Source organism: Cervus elaphus, chromosome 22 (genome assembly GCF_910594005.1).
Source record: "Cervus elaphus chromosome 22, mCerEla1.1, whole genome shotgun sequence".
Taxonomy (NCBI): Eukaryota; Metazoa; Chordata; class Mammalia; order Artiodactyla; family Cervidae; genus Cervus; species Cervus elaphus.
This window is the reverse complement of record NC_057836.1, coordinates 34,399,091-34,412,312: the sequence shown is the minus strand read 5'-3', so window position 1 is coordinate 34,412,312 and position 13,222 is coordinate 34,399,091. Positions and strand designations below refer to the sequence as shown.

General features: G+C 33.7%; 1 protein-coding gene across 3 annotated transcripts in view; it reads left to right on the top strand.

Moving 5' to 3' along the window:
- Positions 1-13,001, top strand: part of KRAS (KRAS proto-oncogene, GTPase) — a 44,277-nt gene extending 31,276 nt beyond the window's left edge. For 2 of the 3 annotated variants that reach the window (XM_043882668.1, XM_043882666.1), the window contains exons 5-6: positions 3,567-3,690; positions 8,519-8,649. In XM_043882668.1, coding sequence (XP_043738603.1) covers positions 3,567-3,686 — 120 coding nt within the window. In that variant the 3' untranslated portion in view covers positions 3,687-3,690; positions 8,519-8,649. Of the gene's footprint in view, positions 1-3,566; positions 3,691-8,518 lie in introns of all 3 variants that reach the window. The other variant, XM_043882667.1, reaches the window with a different exon arrangement.
- The last annotated feature ends 221 nt before the right edge of the window (positions 13,002-13,222 follow it).

Here is a 13,222-nt window from a genome sequence, read left to right as displayed (position 1 = left end):
AGGATGAGATGGTTGGGTGGCCTCACTGACGCAATGGACTTGAATCTGAGCAAACTCCAGGAGATAGTGAGGGACAGGGGAGCCTGGTGTGCTGCAGTCCCTGGGGTTGCAAAGAGCTGGACACAACGTAATGACTGAACAGCAACACAGCGAGGCTAGTATTCTTGCATCTGTCTACGGTTCAGGTATTTGAAGTGTTATTTCATTGAAAGAGTTTTGGCAGATGGTAAACTGTTCAGCTGGAACAAGTGCTTGTTTAAAATTGAATTGGTTAGTGAAAACATTATAGGCACCAGGATACAGAATGATGTGGTTAACAGTTCTTTCTCCTGTACTGAAGTGCTGTATTTCCATAGTCTCCACAGTATGTTTTCAGATAATGACTGAGCTGAAAGTACTGCCAAATCTCTTGATTTAAGAAAATGTACAAATATATCTTTAAAAACTTATTTAAAAATTTACATACATAGACACATGCACTTTTGCTCCTACAGTACGCGGTTGTGTCTCAGTTCTTTAATCAGTGAGATCTGCAGATGACTATATTGTGGCAACAAGCCATAGTCTCAAGACTAAATCATTGTGTGCCGGTTAAGACCTTAGCAACTAGCCACAGTGGGTATTAAACATCTGTTTTCGCTGTGCTTAATCTTTTAAAATTACCTACAAATTCTGGAATATGAAACCAGTGTTTTGTGCCAGTGGTTTAAGGTACATACAAGGATCAGTAATGTTCTCTTCATGTCAGTCTGACATTAAAGCATATTATCAAGAAATAAGTAATTAAGTCTGAGAAAATATGGTAAATAACTGATTCTTTAAAATCTAGTTTAAATTTTCTGTTAGTAAAGATGAGAAATGAAAAAGTCATTCTGGAATGACTTGGTGTTTGTTGGTGTTGTTAATTATCTTAGCCTCTGAGGTCCTGATACTGAATTCTTGGTGGCGGGTAGTACAGTTCTTTTTAATTATTGGCTTCCAACTCTCTCTCTGCATTGCTGGAAACAGAAATCATATATTCTGATATTGGTGATGGGATGTGCATACTTAAAAAGTAGACACATTCAAACTAGTTTTAGAAATAAATTACAATCAAAATTTGCTTCTGCTAAATTAGTAGAGCAACAAACCCTGTTTTTTTCCTCCATCATAGAATATTTCAGTACTTCTACACTGACCTTATACCTTCTTTTTTAAACAGGAATGAGAGTTTTTATTCTTAAAAATATGAGCTTTACCTGTTTTTTTTTATTTGTATATACATATATGTGAAATTTCTTGCATTAATTTTCAAATTGAAAAGAGAATCATTTGTGAAGATATCTTAAATGTCAGCACATGCTTTATATTTTATATGCATTACTAAAGCTCTTTTAATACCTCAATTATTTATCTAATAGTGAGAATAGTAATTTTTTAAAAACAAACCCACTCCTCTTAGACAGTAGTGATAAATACAAAATATTAAAAATTTTATACATGGGTACATGTGGCTGTTTCATTTAAAGTACCAACATTTAATGATTTCATAAAATAGTTGGAATTTTTATTTTGTAGTTGGCTTAGTTATCTAGTTGATTAAATTGATTTCATTAAAAGTATACAGATTTTTATATCACAAGTTGATACAATAACTTCAGAGGTACATATTAATATATAATTAACATTATTTAAATCCCTACTTAACTGAAACTTAATTTTATGAATTTTAAATTATTGTTTTACTTTATAGATAAATTACTGAGTTCCACTGAAGCAGTTCTTAATATATTCTAATGATTTGTAAGAATTAGTATTGCTACAAAAATCGAGATGCCCCTTTTCTTTTCCTTAACTACTGTAAGCAATGGATGTGTGATGTATGCATGCCGAGATTAAGCTTTAGCTGTTGGTTTACTTAAGTTAATACTTAAATGGCTGATTCTCTGTGCTTGATTGAATTTAAAACTACAAATCATATTTTTGGTACAAATTAGCTTTTTTAGGTACTGGGTCCATTTTGTCACATTTGGTTTATAGAAAGACTGGTGTTACCAATTGCAGAGACTTAAATATGCCACTTCCCATAGTGAGTAATTCTATCTTAAAATTGAAAGAACAGATTAAGCTTAAAGTTAAATGTACAGTAAAATAAACCATTAACATTTTTAAAACACATCTTTCTTTGAGAAGAATGGAACATATGTCTTTTAAGTTAATTTGTACCACATGTAGATTAATGTGTGCTTAAATCACATCAGTCCTATCTGACTCTTTGAGACCCCATGGACTGTAGCCTGCCAGGGTCCTCTGTCCACGGGATTCTCCAGGCCAGAATACTGGAGTGGGTTACCATTTCCTCCTCCAGGGGATCTTCCCAGCCCAGGGACTGAACCTGTGTCTCTTACATCTCCTGCATTGGCAGATGGGTTCTTTACCATTACCATTAGTGCCACCTGGGAAGCCCTATGTAGATTAATATTTGTGTTAGTATTTCTTTTTAGAAATACTAAAGAATTCTTAATATTTTTAAGTATTAATACTTTTAAGTATTCTTAATGCTTTTAAGAAATTAATATTTCTTTTTTAGATGTAAGCTTCTACTTTGGTGGTTACATTCTTCTGGACAAACTAGCAGTACAGTTATTCTGAACATTTTTTCCTCTTGGCTACTGTCTAATTTTCTAGACTAGAAAAGACAGAAAACATCTCCCTATGGGCATATGTGACTGTATCTGTTGGCGTAGCTTTCTCGCCGCAGCTTTAAGCAGAGGTCCCCTCAGCTCCTTCAGTGTGTGTAAATTAGAAGATATGAAGCCAGTACATTGAATATTGTTCTAAAAATTGTTTTCAAGACTTGTAATATGGATACAAAATTTTATTGCTACTATTTTGTATTTTTTAAACGATTAAAAATATTTTCATTTTGTGGTACACAGCCCTCATTGAGCATTTTTATTTAAATAGTGTAGTTCTCTGTCCACAAAAGTCCCAGTCCTGGTTTCATTTGTGGGCTCTGGAAATTGACGGGACAGTTGTAACTGAAGATGGAACTCTGATTCCAGTCTCTTGACCCAGCTATATTTTGAGGTGTTGTATGCGTGTGTGTGTGTGTCTGTGTTTAAACAAAGGTCTGACTATCCCTTTTGTACCATTTTTCTCCTCACTCCCCACTCAGAGCAGGGGTGGGGATCAGTGGTACAAAAATAACTTGTTTTCCTTAAGTCAAAGAAATAATTTAAATCTAACTTCAGTTTAGACTTTGATTAATTCTGTGACTAACAAACTAAAATGATTGCATTAATTGATATACAGATACTAATAAAACATGTACTTCCTAATTTAAATTTTTTTAAAAAAAATTCTTATCCCATTAGAAAACAGAACTTGACTTCAAAGAACAAATCAGAATTTATGCCCTATTTTAATATTGAATCCCTAGTTCTATTCAAACAGTCTGATGTCTGTTTGAAAAAAGAAAATGCTCAAGTAAAGCTCAAAATTTCAAACTTCTTGCACATGGCTGTCCCAATAAATTACTATTACCAATGAAACAGACTTTAAAGAAGTTGTGTTTTACAATGCAGAGAGTGGAGGATGCTTTTTATACATTGGTGAGAGAGATCCGACAATACAGATTGAAAAAAATCAGCAAAGAAGAAAAGACTCCTGGCTGTGTGAAAATTAAAAAATGCATTGTAATGTAATCTGGTAAGTTCAGCATATTAATTTTGGCAGAAAGCATATGTTTTTCATAGCTAACAAAGTAGCAACCACTTGAAATCTACCTTGGTGTGGGATTCTAATTTGAAGTATTAAAAAAATAAGAAACTTGTAGTTTGCTTCCACAGTCAATACATTTATTTTTAATCTAATGGGTATTAATTATAATTGAGGCAGTTTTTTGATGGCTATAGACTACTCTACATTTGTCAGGGTCTTGAGAGACAAAACATGCCGGACCATATAGAGCAGTTGAATGGCCCAGAAGATGGGAAAGGATCACTCTTACAGAGTATGTTTTTTTTGGACATTCCACAGGCAGGTACTTATTCTGTCTCTGCTCTCTTAACTTAGTAACATCAGCATCACTTCTTTACCCAAGTGAGAAACCTGGGAGTCCTGGGATGACTCCCTGTTTTTCACATCCATTTGGAGGCAACCACAAATTCCTGTTACGATGTTACACTTTTTTTTTTTTGGCTGTGCTGGGTCTTCATTGCTGCACACAGGCTTTTCTCTATTTGCGATGAGCGCGGGCTTCTCATGGGCTTCTCATTGTTCTCGCTTCTCTTGTTGCAGAGCATGGGCTCTAGGGCACACGGGCTTCAGTACTTAATGCCCGTGGGCTGTGGAGGACCGGCTTGATAGCTGTGGCACATGGGCTTAGTTGCTCCATGACATGTTGAATCTTCTGGATCAGGGATCAGACCTCCATCTCCTGCACTGGCAGGCAGATTCTTTACGACTGAGCCACTAGGGAAGCCCACATTCTAACGTTCATCACATCATTAGTTCAGACTTCTATCATTTCTTGCTGGGATTGTTGAAACCTCTTACCTGGTTTACCTTTTGCTGCCTTCATTCACAGTGCAACCAGAGAGATACACTTAAAAGGTTTCATAGCATATATATGGCTCCTTAACACCTTCCTTCCCCTCTCACCTTTGGTTTTATGTCTAAAAAACTCCTTGACTGAACTTTTTTGTCCTCATGTAAATCAGCACTGTGTTATTTCTTACCTTCCCTTAAGTCTTGGCTGTTGCTCTTGTTTGGAATGCTAGTGTTCTTATCCCCTAGTTTTACTAGTTAACACACTTTCATGCTTGTCTAATCTCCCATTCTCTAAGAATCTTTTCTTTAAACCACCACGAGACTGGGCATAATGCCCTTCTTGTGTATTCCCAGTTTATTGCTCTCAACTGTTAGACACCATGTTAAAGTGAAATAACCTATGTTTGATTCCTATACAGTAAGAATTTTAGAGAGCTAGACTCTCACATTTCTGATCTTAGTATGTCTGTGGCCTAATGAGGTTCCTGGCACACAGGAGCTGCCCAGTTGGATTTACTGAGTGGAATTTCTCAATTTCCTTTCTAAACCAACCCATATTAAATTTGGTTTTCCTTAGAAAATATTTCCCTCAATAGATGCCATAAAGTTCATGCCAAAGCTTAAGGTTTTGATGCATATTATTTGCAATATATAATGTTCTGTGAGAACAAGAAATAAAATTGGAGGATATCATTCATCGTGCTGATTAAACTAAAGGTTGGTGTTCTTTATATGAGTTGAAGGTCTGAAATACTGTATCTCCAAAAATATACTTCTGAATAGTAGATTAAGTTCCAAAGATACTATGTGGTATGTTATGAACTAAACTCAGATGAAGAAACAAAGCAAAATTAATGACTGGCATTAGTTTTTATTGAGATTTATGAACTCTTATGACTGGCATTAATTTTTATTGAGATTTATGAACTCAATATTTTTTCAGCATCATTGTACAAAATAATATTTAATTTAGAAGTGATAAAACCTAACAGTTTTATGGGATGCAATCTGAAAAGTAAAACTTCTGAAATAACAGCATTTATGACCAGAGTTAAGTGCTAGTCTTTTTTCTTCCTACTCTTATTATTCGATGATTTTTAAAGTAGAACTATTTAGAATAAAATAAGCTTTATGCTTCAGTTTTTATTTGAAACAGATGAAAGTGTATACTTTTCTAAAATCTCAAGTTTGTGCAAACTATTTCAGTGACTGTAGTCTGAATGTCAAATTGTTGGGCATGATGAATTAAATCTTTTTCAGTGATCATGAATGGCATTTTATGTAAGGAAAAAATTGTACTTGGTAATACCTAAATTTTTTAAATAAAAGATATTTTTACAAAATTAATTTGACAGTGATAAATATATGCAAATTAGTTTTTCTTAGCCCTAAAAGGATGGGTTTGAACAAACTAAACCTAGTGGTATCCTGTTTTGTTTTCTTTACGTGTATATGAGAATCATTAGTTTCCACATGAAAAAAAGGCATCCACTGCCCTGTTTTGATCAATTTTAATATTTTACTAATCATTAAAATTATTAATAAGATTATATAGAAAGGAGAGTTCAGTGCAATATAAACTAAAGTATTTGTCAGAATCTTAGAAGATGGTAATATAATCAGATTCTGCCTTCATTGTCTCCTAAATACTTATATATTATTTTCACCTTGGGGTGTGTCTTTTCTATATCTCTCTCATGGTTTTTCATTTTGTCTACTTCAACATTTTTGTACCATTGATGTTTTTCTTCATTATAAAAACTGTTGAAGTAGACTACGTAAGGATGTGTGATCGAAGGGAATTTGTGAAGGGTATAAGGGAGTTGGAACAGATCCTCTCTTAAGATTCCATCCCGTTCTAATAGTTTATAAATTAGTCAGGGTTGGTATTGTTTATAAGAAAATAATTATTCTTTATTGTGTCATTGGAAGTTTTTTGCTCTTTATGTGTGAAGAAGGTTAACATGAAGGTTTATATATATGAAGCCCTGACTGTATTGCTGATGAACTGTCTACCCACTTTTCCTCTCTCCTGTGGGTGAAGCAGAAGCATATGTTGTGTCAGTAATGGTATCAGTAAGTGGGGAACACCACGTGAAGTTTGGGGGCTTCACTGGGAACTTCTACTCACTAGTGTTCAAATCAATAATGCTGGTTTTTATACCACTACTATTGTTTAAAGGTGAGCAAGCCTCTCATTCCCACTGTTTAATTCTTTAAAATCATTGGTAATACTTTCGTAAATTTTAGATATGTTGTGAAAATCAGTTAAATGTAACTTGCATGAAAATGCCCAGAATAAGTTATTGAAATATTAATTGCAGAAGATCTTAGTAATGTATAAAAGAGAAATATGTTAAATTTTCAGTTATTTTCAAGATAAAATAATTTAATGAATGTGTTTCTGTTCATATTTGACAGAAGTGGTTAAAATGAGTAAAAAGTCAGTTTTCGTTGTTAAGTGGCTTGATATATACAACTTTGTTGTGTGTTTGTTCCTGAGACTCCCTCTAGTGTCTAGGTTTGAAAACATCATTACGTTAACAGGCATTTGATGACAGTTACTGGGGCTTCCCTGGTAGCTCAACTGGTAAAGAATCCGCCTGCAATGCAGGAGACCCCAGTTAGATTCTTGGGTCAGGAAGATCCCCTGGAGAAGGGATAGGCTACCCAACTACAGTATTCTTGGGCTTCCCTGGTTGCTCAGACGGTAAAGAATCCACCCGCAGTGCCGCAGACCTGGGTTCAATGCCTAGGTCAGGAAGATCCCCTGAAGGAGGGTATGGCAACCCACTCGAGTATTCTTGCCTGGAGAGTCCCCGTGACAGAGGAGGAGCCTGGCGGGCTACAGTTCATGGGGTTGCAGAGTCAAGACCCGACTGACTGACTAAGCACAGCACAGTACTCTTCAGTTGAACAGATTTAAAAATACGTATTTTAAATACGAGATCATATTTTTTCTTTAATTTTTATTTTGCTTATATGTTTAATTTGCTTTTAATAGGGATAGGGTAAGAATTAACTTAGGTGTAGATCTCGTATCATTCAGGATTGCAGGGTTAAAATAAACTGTCCTACTACCAGTTTAAGTGTTATTTTTCATGTTTTGTATGAGTGATTAGGATGAAAATTATTTTGACACAAAATCACTTTCAGCCATTAGTGATTTGGGTACCTTGCTTTGATCAAAACAGGATGACCAAAATCACCAAATGGCAATTTCTTTGAAGATAACAGCATTTGACTTTATATGACAAACTTCTGAATACTTCATATACTAAACAGATATTAAAAGTATAATGAATTAAAAAACATCTCCAAATCAGCGGACTTCACCACCATTTAAATGATCTGGCTCATTTCTCCAGTAGAAGCATTATAGTGTGTCTTGTGGTCATTTTAAATTTTCTTCTCACAAGTATGTGAAGTGAAACTAATGCCTTAATAAAACTGAAAGTAATATACTCTGATACTGTATACTTCATAATAATTACTTAAATCTAAATGGATTTAAGTAAGTATTGAACCAGAGCTCAAATATAGTGAATAATTATAAAAGTAGTATATATTGGCATGGCTTATATCAAATGTCTAGAAACTCAGGGATAATTAAGTATAAATACATATTCACACATATACACAAATACATTTGTATTTTGGTGACAGAGCTATGCCAGTGTGGAAAAACTGGTAGCAAATTAAGTTCTCAGGAAAAGTCATGTGTTAATACCTAAGTGTATGTAGGATTCTTTGCCATTGATTTCATTGCCTCTTGTGAAAATCAGTGTTCCTTTAATGTTACCAAAATATCCTTGAAGACATTTAAGAATCCCTAAAAAATCTGATATATATATATGTCTAAAGAGAAATGTTAAGTATTCCTATTCTTTCTCAATTATTTCCACTAGTAATACATCCTTTCTGTTTTCTGTATACCTCAAACCAACATATATATTCACGTTTTAATACTTGTTATGTGTTTCAGGGTGTTGACGATGCCTTCTATACATTAGTTCGAGAAATTCGAAAACATAAAGAAAAGATGAGCAAAGATGGTAAAAAGAAGAAAAAGAAGTCAAAGACAAAGTGTATAATTATGTAAATACAATTTGTACTTTTTTCTTAAGGCATACTTAAGTAAAAGTGGTAATTTTTGTATATTACACTAAATTATTAGCATTTGTTTTAGCATTATCTAATTTTCTTTCTGCTCCATCCATACTGTTAGCTTTTATCTTGAATGCTTATTTTAAAATGACAGTGGAAACTTTTTTCCTCTAAGTGCCAGTATTCCCTGCGTTTTGGTTTTTGAACTAGCAATGCCTGTGAAAAAGAAACTGAACACCCAAGATTTCTGACTTGGGGTTTTTGGTGCATGCAGTTGATTACTTCCTATTTTTCTTATCAATTGTGAACTTTAGTGTGAAACAAATTAATGAAGCTTTCAAATCATCCCTATTGTATTATTTTATCTAGTCACATACATGGATTAATTACTAATTATAACTTCATTTGAGATTTCATGATTGGTTTTACTGAAACATTGAGAGAACATGAATTTATGGGCTTCCTGTAGTTTCATCTTGTAGGTATCATTGTCCTATAGTTTCAGTTACCCTTAATGAATGTAAAGTTACACTGTTCACAAAGGTTTTCTTATTTCCACTGCTATTTGTCAATGGTCACGTTCCCCAAAATACTATATTTTTTCTATAAAAAGGGAAAAAAAATGGAAAAAAATACAAGGCAATGGATAATATTAAAAGGCCACTTACTTTCCACATTAGGTAAATTCCTATAATGCTCTGAATAGCTTTTTGTTAAGGCAGACCCAGTAGGTAATGAGGATTAGAACAAGCATTTTGGGACTATATTTACATGCTTTAAATTTTTGTAATAATTGAAAAAATTTTAACATGTATAAAGAATTCTCATAGGAATTAAATATAGTCTCCCTGTGTCAGATTGCTCTTTCTTAGCATAAATCTTTTTCTTGAATTTCAATCTTTGAAAGTAGTTTTAATTCTGCTGGTAGTGATGTAAAAGATTAATTGGGCCAGTTAGCTTGGTAGGTGTTACAGAGACCAGGGTGGCAAAGCCGGGCCTTGTGTGAACCTTTAAGCTACATGGAGAGTTTCACAGTGTGGACTGCATCCCTGTGGTCTTCCATTGTTGTCATGCCTTGGATGGTCAAAAACAGGGACTTGCAGAGAGACTGAATAGCTCAGCAAGGTACATTCTCATTATGTCATAGTCCTACTCAGGAACATCACTTTTTTAAAACAAAAAACCCAAAAAAACAGAACTTAAAAAAAAAAAAACATTATTTTAAATGAGATTTTGGGTGGGGTGGCAAGATTTTAAATTTTTTTAAACGATGAAATGAAAAAGTTTCAAAATCTTGAGTATTGGCTAGTTCTCTTAATGCTGGCTAAAGTAACATTTCGTAAACACTTCAGTACAGTCTGGTCCATTATTAAGAATATCTAATGCTTATACAATAGATAAAGTAATGCTAACAAAATGATTCTTTGAATGCATTTAAAATGTTAACTTATTTTAAAATATTTGAACTGAGATAGTGTGTTGAGGTGAAAGTATCACTGGACAAGGAGGAAGGTGACTTAGATTCTAAGTTATATGTCTTTGATTTTGGACAAATCACTTACTAGCCATTTCTTCATTTCTAAAGAAGTCATCTCAAAGGCTGTATCTAGCTTTATAACTATGTGATTTACATTCAGTTTACATAAGGATATACCTATTTGTCAGTCTCAGCACCATCTGTAACTTTTTACCTGTGTTATCATCTTCAGTGCCAGTCTTGGGCAAAATTGTGCAAGAGGTGAAGTTTATTTTTAAATATCGTTCTCTGCTTCCAGGACTTCTCCCATATTAGTGTTGTCTTGCCTGCCTACCTTACCCTTCTCTATGTCCCATGACTTGATGTTTTTTCTTTTAATATTTCACATTTCTCTGATCTCAAGATTTATTGCTGCTTTGGATATCTCCATGATAGCCTCCCATCAAATCATATCAAAATGTCCTATATCATAAAATTCCTCAGGCTCAACATAATCTGATAGATACTATAATGGGATTTGACCTAATAGCTAATTTTCAGGTTGTGGCTGTAACAATTTAATATTGATCCTCTGAACATCATCTCTTTGCTGCCTGGTCCGTCAGTGACAAAGTAGGAGTTTTCATACCTGCACTGAATAGTTAGAACCCTGTCCCGTGGAAGGAGAATTTAATAAAAGTAGTGCTGAGAGAATTCCTTATGTAATTTACTAGGACTAGCCCTGCTAATAGTGATACATTCCGTTGTTTTAAAAACTAAAATCTTACCATGAAAGATACTTTAAAATTTAATTCATGTCTTACTCTTTAGCAGAAGTCGTTTATTCAGCAAATATTTGAGTGCCTACTAGATGCCAGGCACTCCCCAAGGCGCTGGGGTATTAGAGTACCCAAACATGGGACATAAGGCCTGTCCTTAAGTAGTGTTTATTTCTAGAGGGTCTGTATCTCAGAGAGGCATCTGACTTGTGACCCAGATACAACATAATGCATATTGTAATCCTGCAAAAAAATGATCTGGTCTCTAAGCATAGTTTCTTCCAGTTCTAAAATAACTGTTTTGCTCTTATTCCAGTTTAGCTGTTTAGTCAAGCTCTTTTTTAATTAAATCAGTTTACTTCAGTGTTTTAGAGGAGTAAATCTGATTTTTTTTTAATTTGGCATAATTATGTGATTCTGTTGAGACAGTTATAGTACAAATTAAGTTGTATGTCAGATAATGTTAAAATCCCCCTGCGTGTAGTGTGGTCTCTTTGTATAAGTAATTATAATAGATGTTAAAAATTAAATATTAAATTCTAAAACAGTTGTTTCTTCTGGGTAAAAATAAACAGATGCCTGAGCTAATTCCCAGAAAAGGAAACTTCTATGTAAAAATCAACATGGTTTCTGAGATGCTATATTAAACTACAGGCTTTTGGAACATTACGTAGGGAGTTAAGACTTGTTTTAGTACCTCCTCTTGTTTCTAAACAAGAGAAAGAAATGGCCATACTTCAGGAATTGCAGTGTATAACTGAGGTGATTTTTAGGACTCTTGAATTTTTGATGTAGCTGGGCAACTTTTTTATGGCAGTGGTAATTATCCTTTATTATGTGAATTTTGAATGGTTTAATAAAATGTTTGTTTTTGTAGAGATTTTAAAAGGGGAGAGATAATCCTAGAAATAACATAAATGTTATCTAATTACAGCCTTAAAGATAAAAATCCTTGTTGAAGTTGAAAAAAACTGCTAAATTACATAGTTTTAGACATTAACGTTTGTGGAAGAATGTAGCAGAAGTATGTAGTAAAATTTGAGTGAGTTATCTCCACTTAGGAATTCTAGGCTCTATTTTAACTGAGTCACACTGCATAGGAATTAGAACCTAACTTTTATAGGTTATCAAAATCTTGGCCACCATTGCACAATTTTGTCCTAAAATATATGGAAACTTTGTGAGGCATGTTAAGTTGCAGTTTGCACAAGTTCATCTCATTTGTATTCCAGTGATTTTTTTTTTTTCCTAACCATTTTTCCTAAACATATACACATTTAGGTTTCTTTGTAGGCAGTAAAAACTACCTGCCCTTTCCATCTGTCAAAAAAGTAATAATTTATTATTTTGTATTAATGATTTTTAACAACCCATTAGTAACTTTAAAGCTGAATTTATATTTAATAACTTTGTTGTTGATATTGGGTAGCATGAAATCTGCATTGAGAAATTCAACAGCATATAACTGGTAGCTGTAAATTCCTTCAGAAATGAAATTTCTTTCTTTCTAGAGATATATTCACATCAGTTCCTAAAGATGAGTCATAACTAGTAATACTTGTTTTAATAGTTTTAAGTGCCTGTTTGGGATGATAATAGGCAATTTTAGATGAATTTATGGAAAAAAAAAGTTATTACCTGCAGAAATGTCAATTATAGACGGTCCCCTTCCCTATAGAGCTAAATGGGTTATGTAATGTTTTATTCAGAAGTTTCCAATTCCACTGTCTTGTGTTTTCATGTTGAAAATACTTTTGCAGTTTTCCTTTGAGTGCCAATTTCTTACTAGTACTATTTCTTAATGTAACATGTTTACCTGGAATGTATTTTAACTATTTTTGTATAGTGTAAACTGAACATGCACATTTTGTACATTGTGCTTTCTTTTTGTGGGACATATGCAGTGTGATCCAGTTGTTTTCCATCGTTTGGTTGCGCTGACCTAGGAATGTTGGTCATATCAAACATTAAATTTAAAAATGACCACTCTTTTAATTAAAATTAACTTTTAAATGTTTATAGGAGTATGTGCTGTGAAGTGATCTGAAATTTGTAATATTTTTGTCATGAACTGTACTGCTCCTAATTATTGTAATGTAATAAAAATAGTTATGGTGACTATCATAGTTTGTACTTTTTTTTTTTTGGCTGTGCTGCACGACTTGTAGGATCTTAGTTCCGTGACCGTGACCTGGGTCCACAGCAGTGAAAGTGCCAGCTCCTAACCACTGGATTGCCAGGGAGATTTGAAACATTAGCCCCACAAATGATACAGGATAGTTGATAAGCAACAGATGCTATAGTATATTAGTAAATCTTTTCTTCATCTTATAAGCTAGATGTTTTT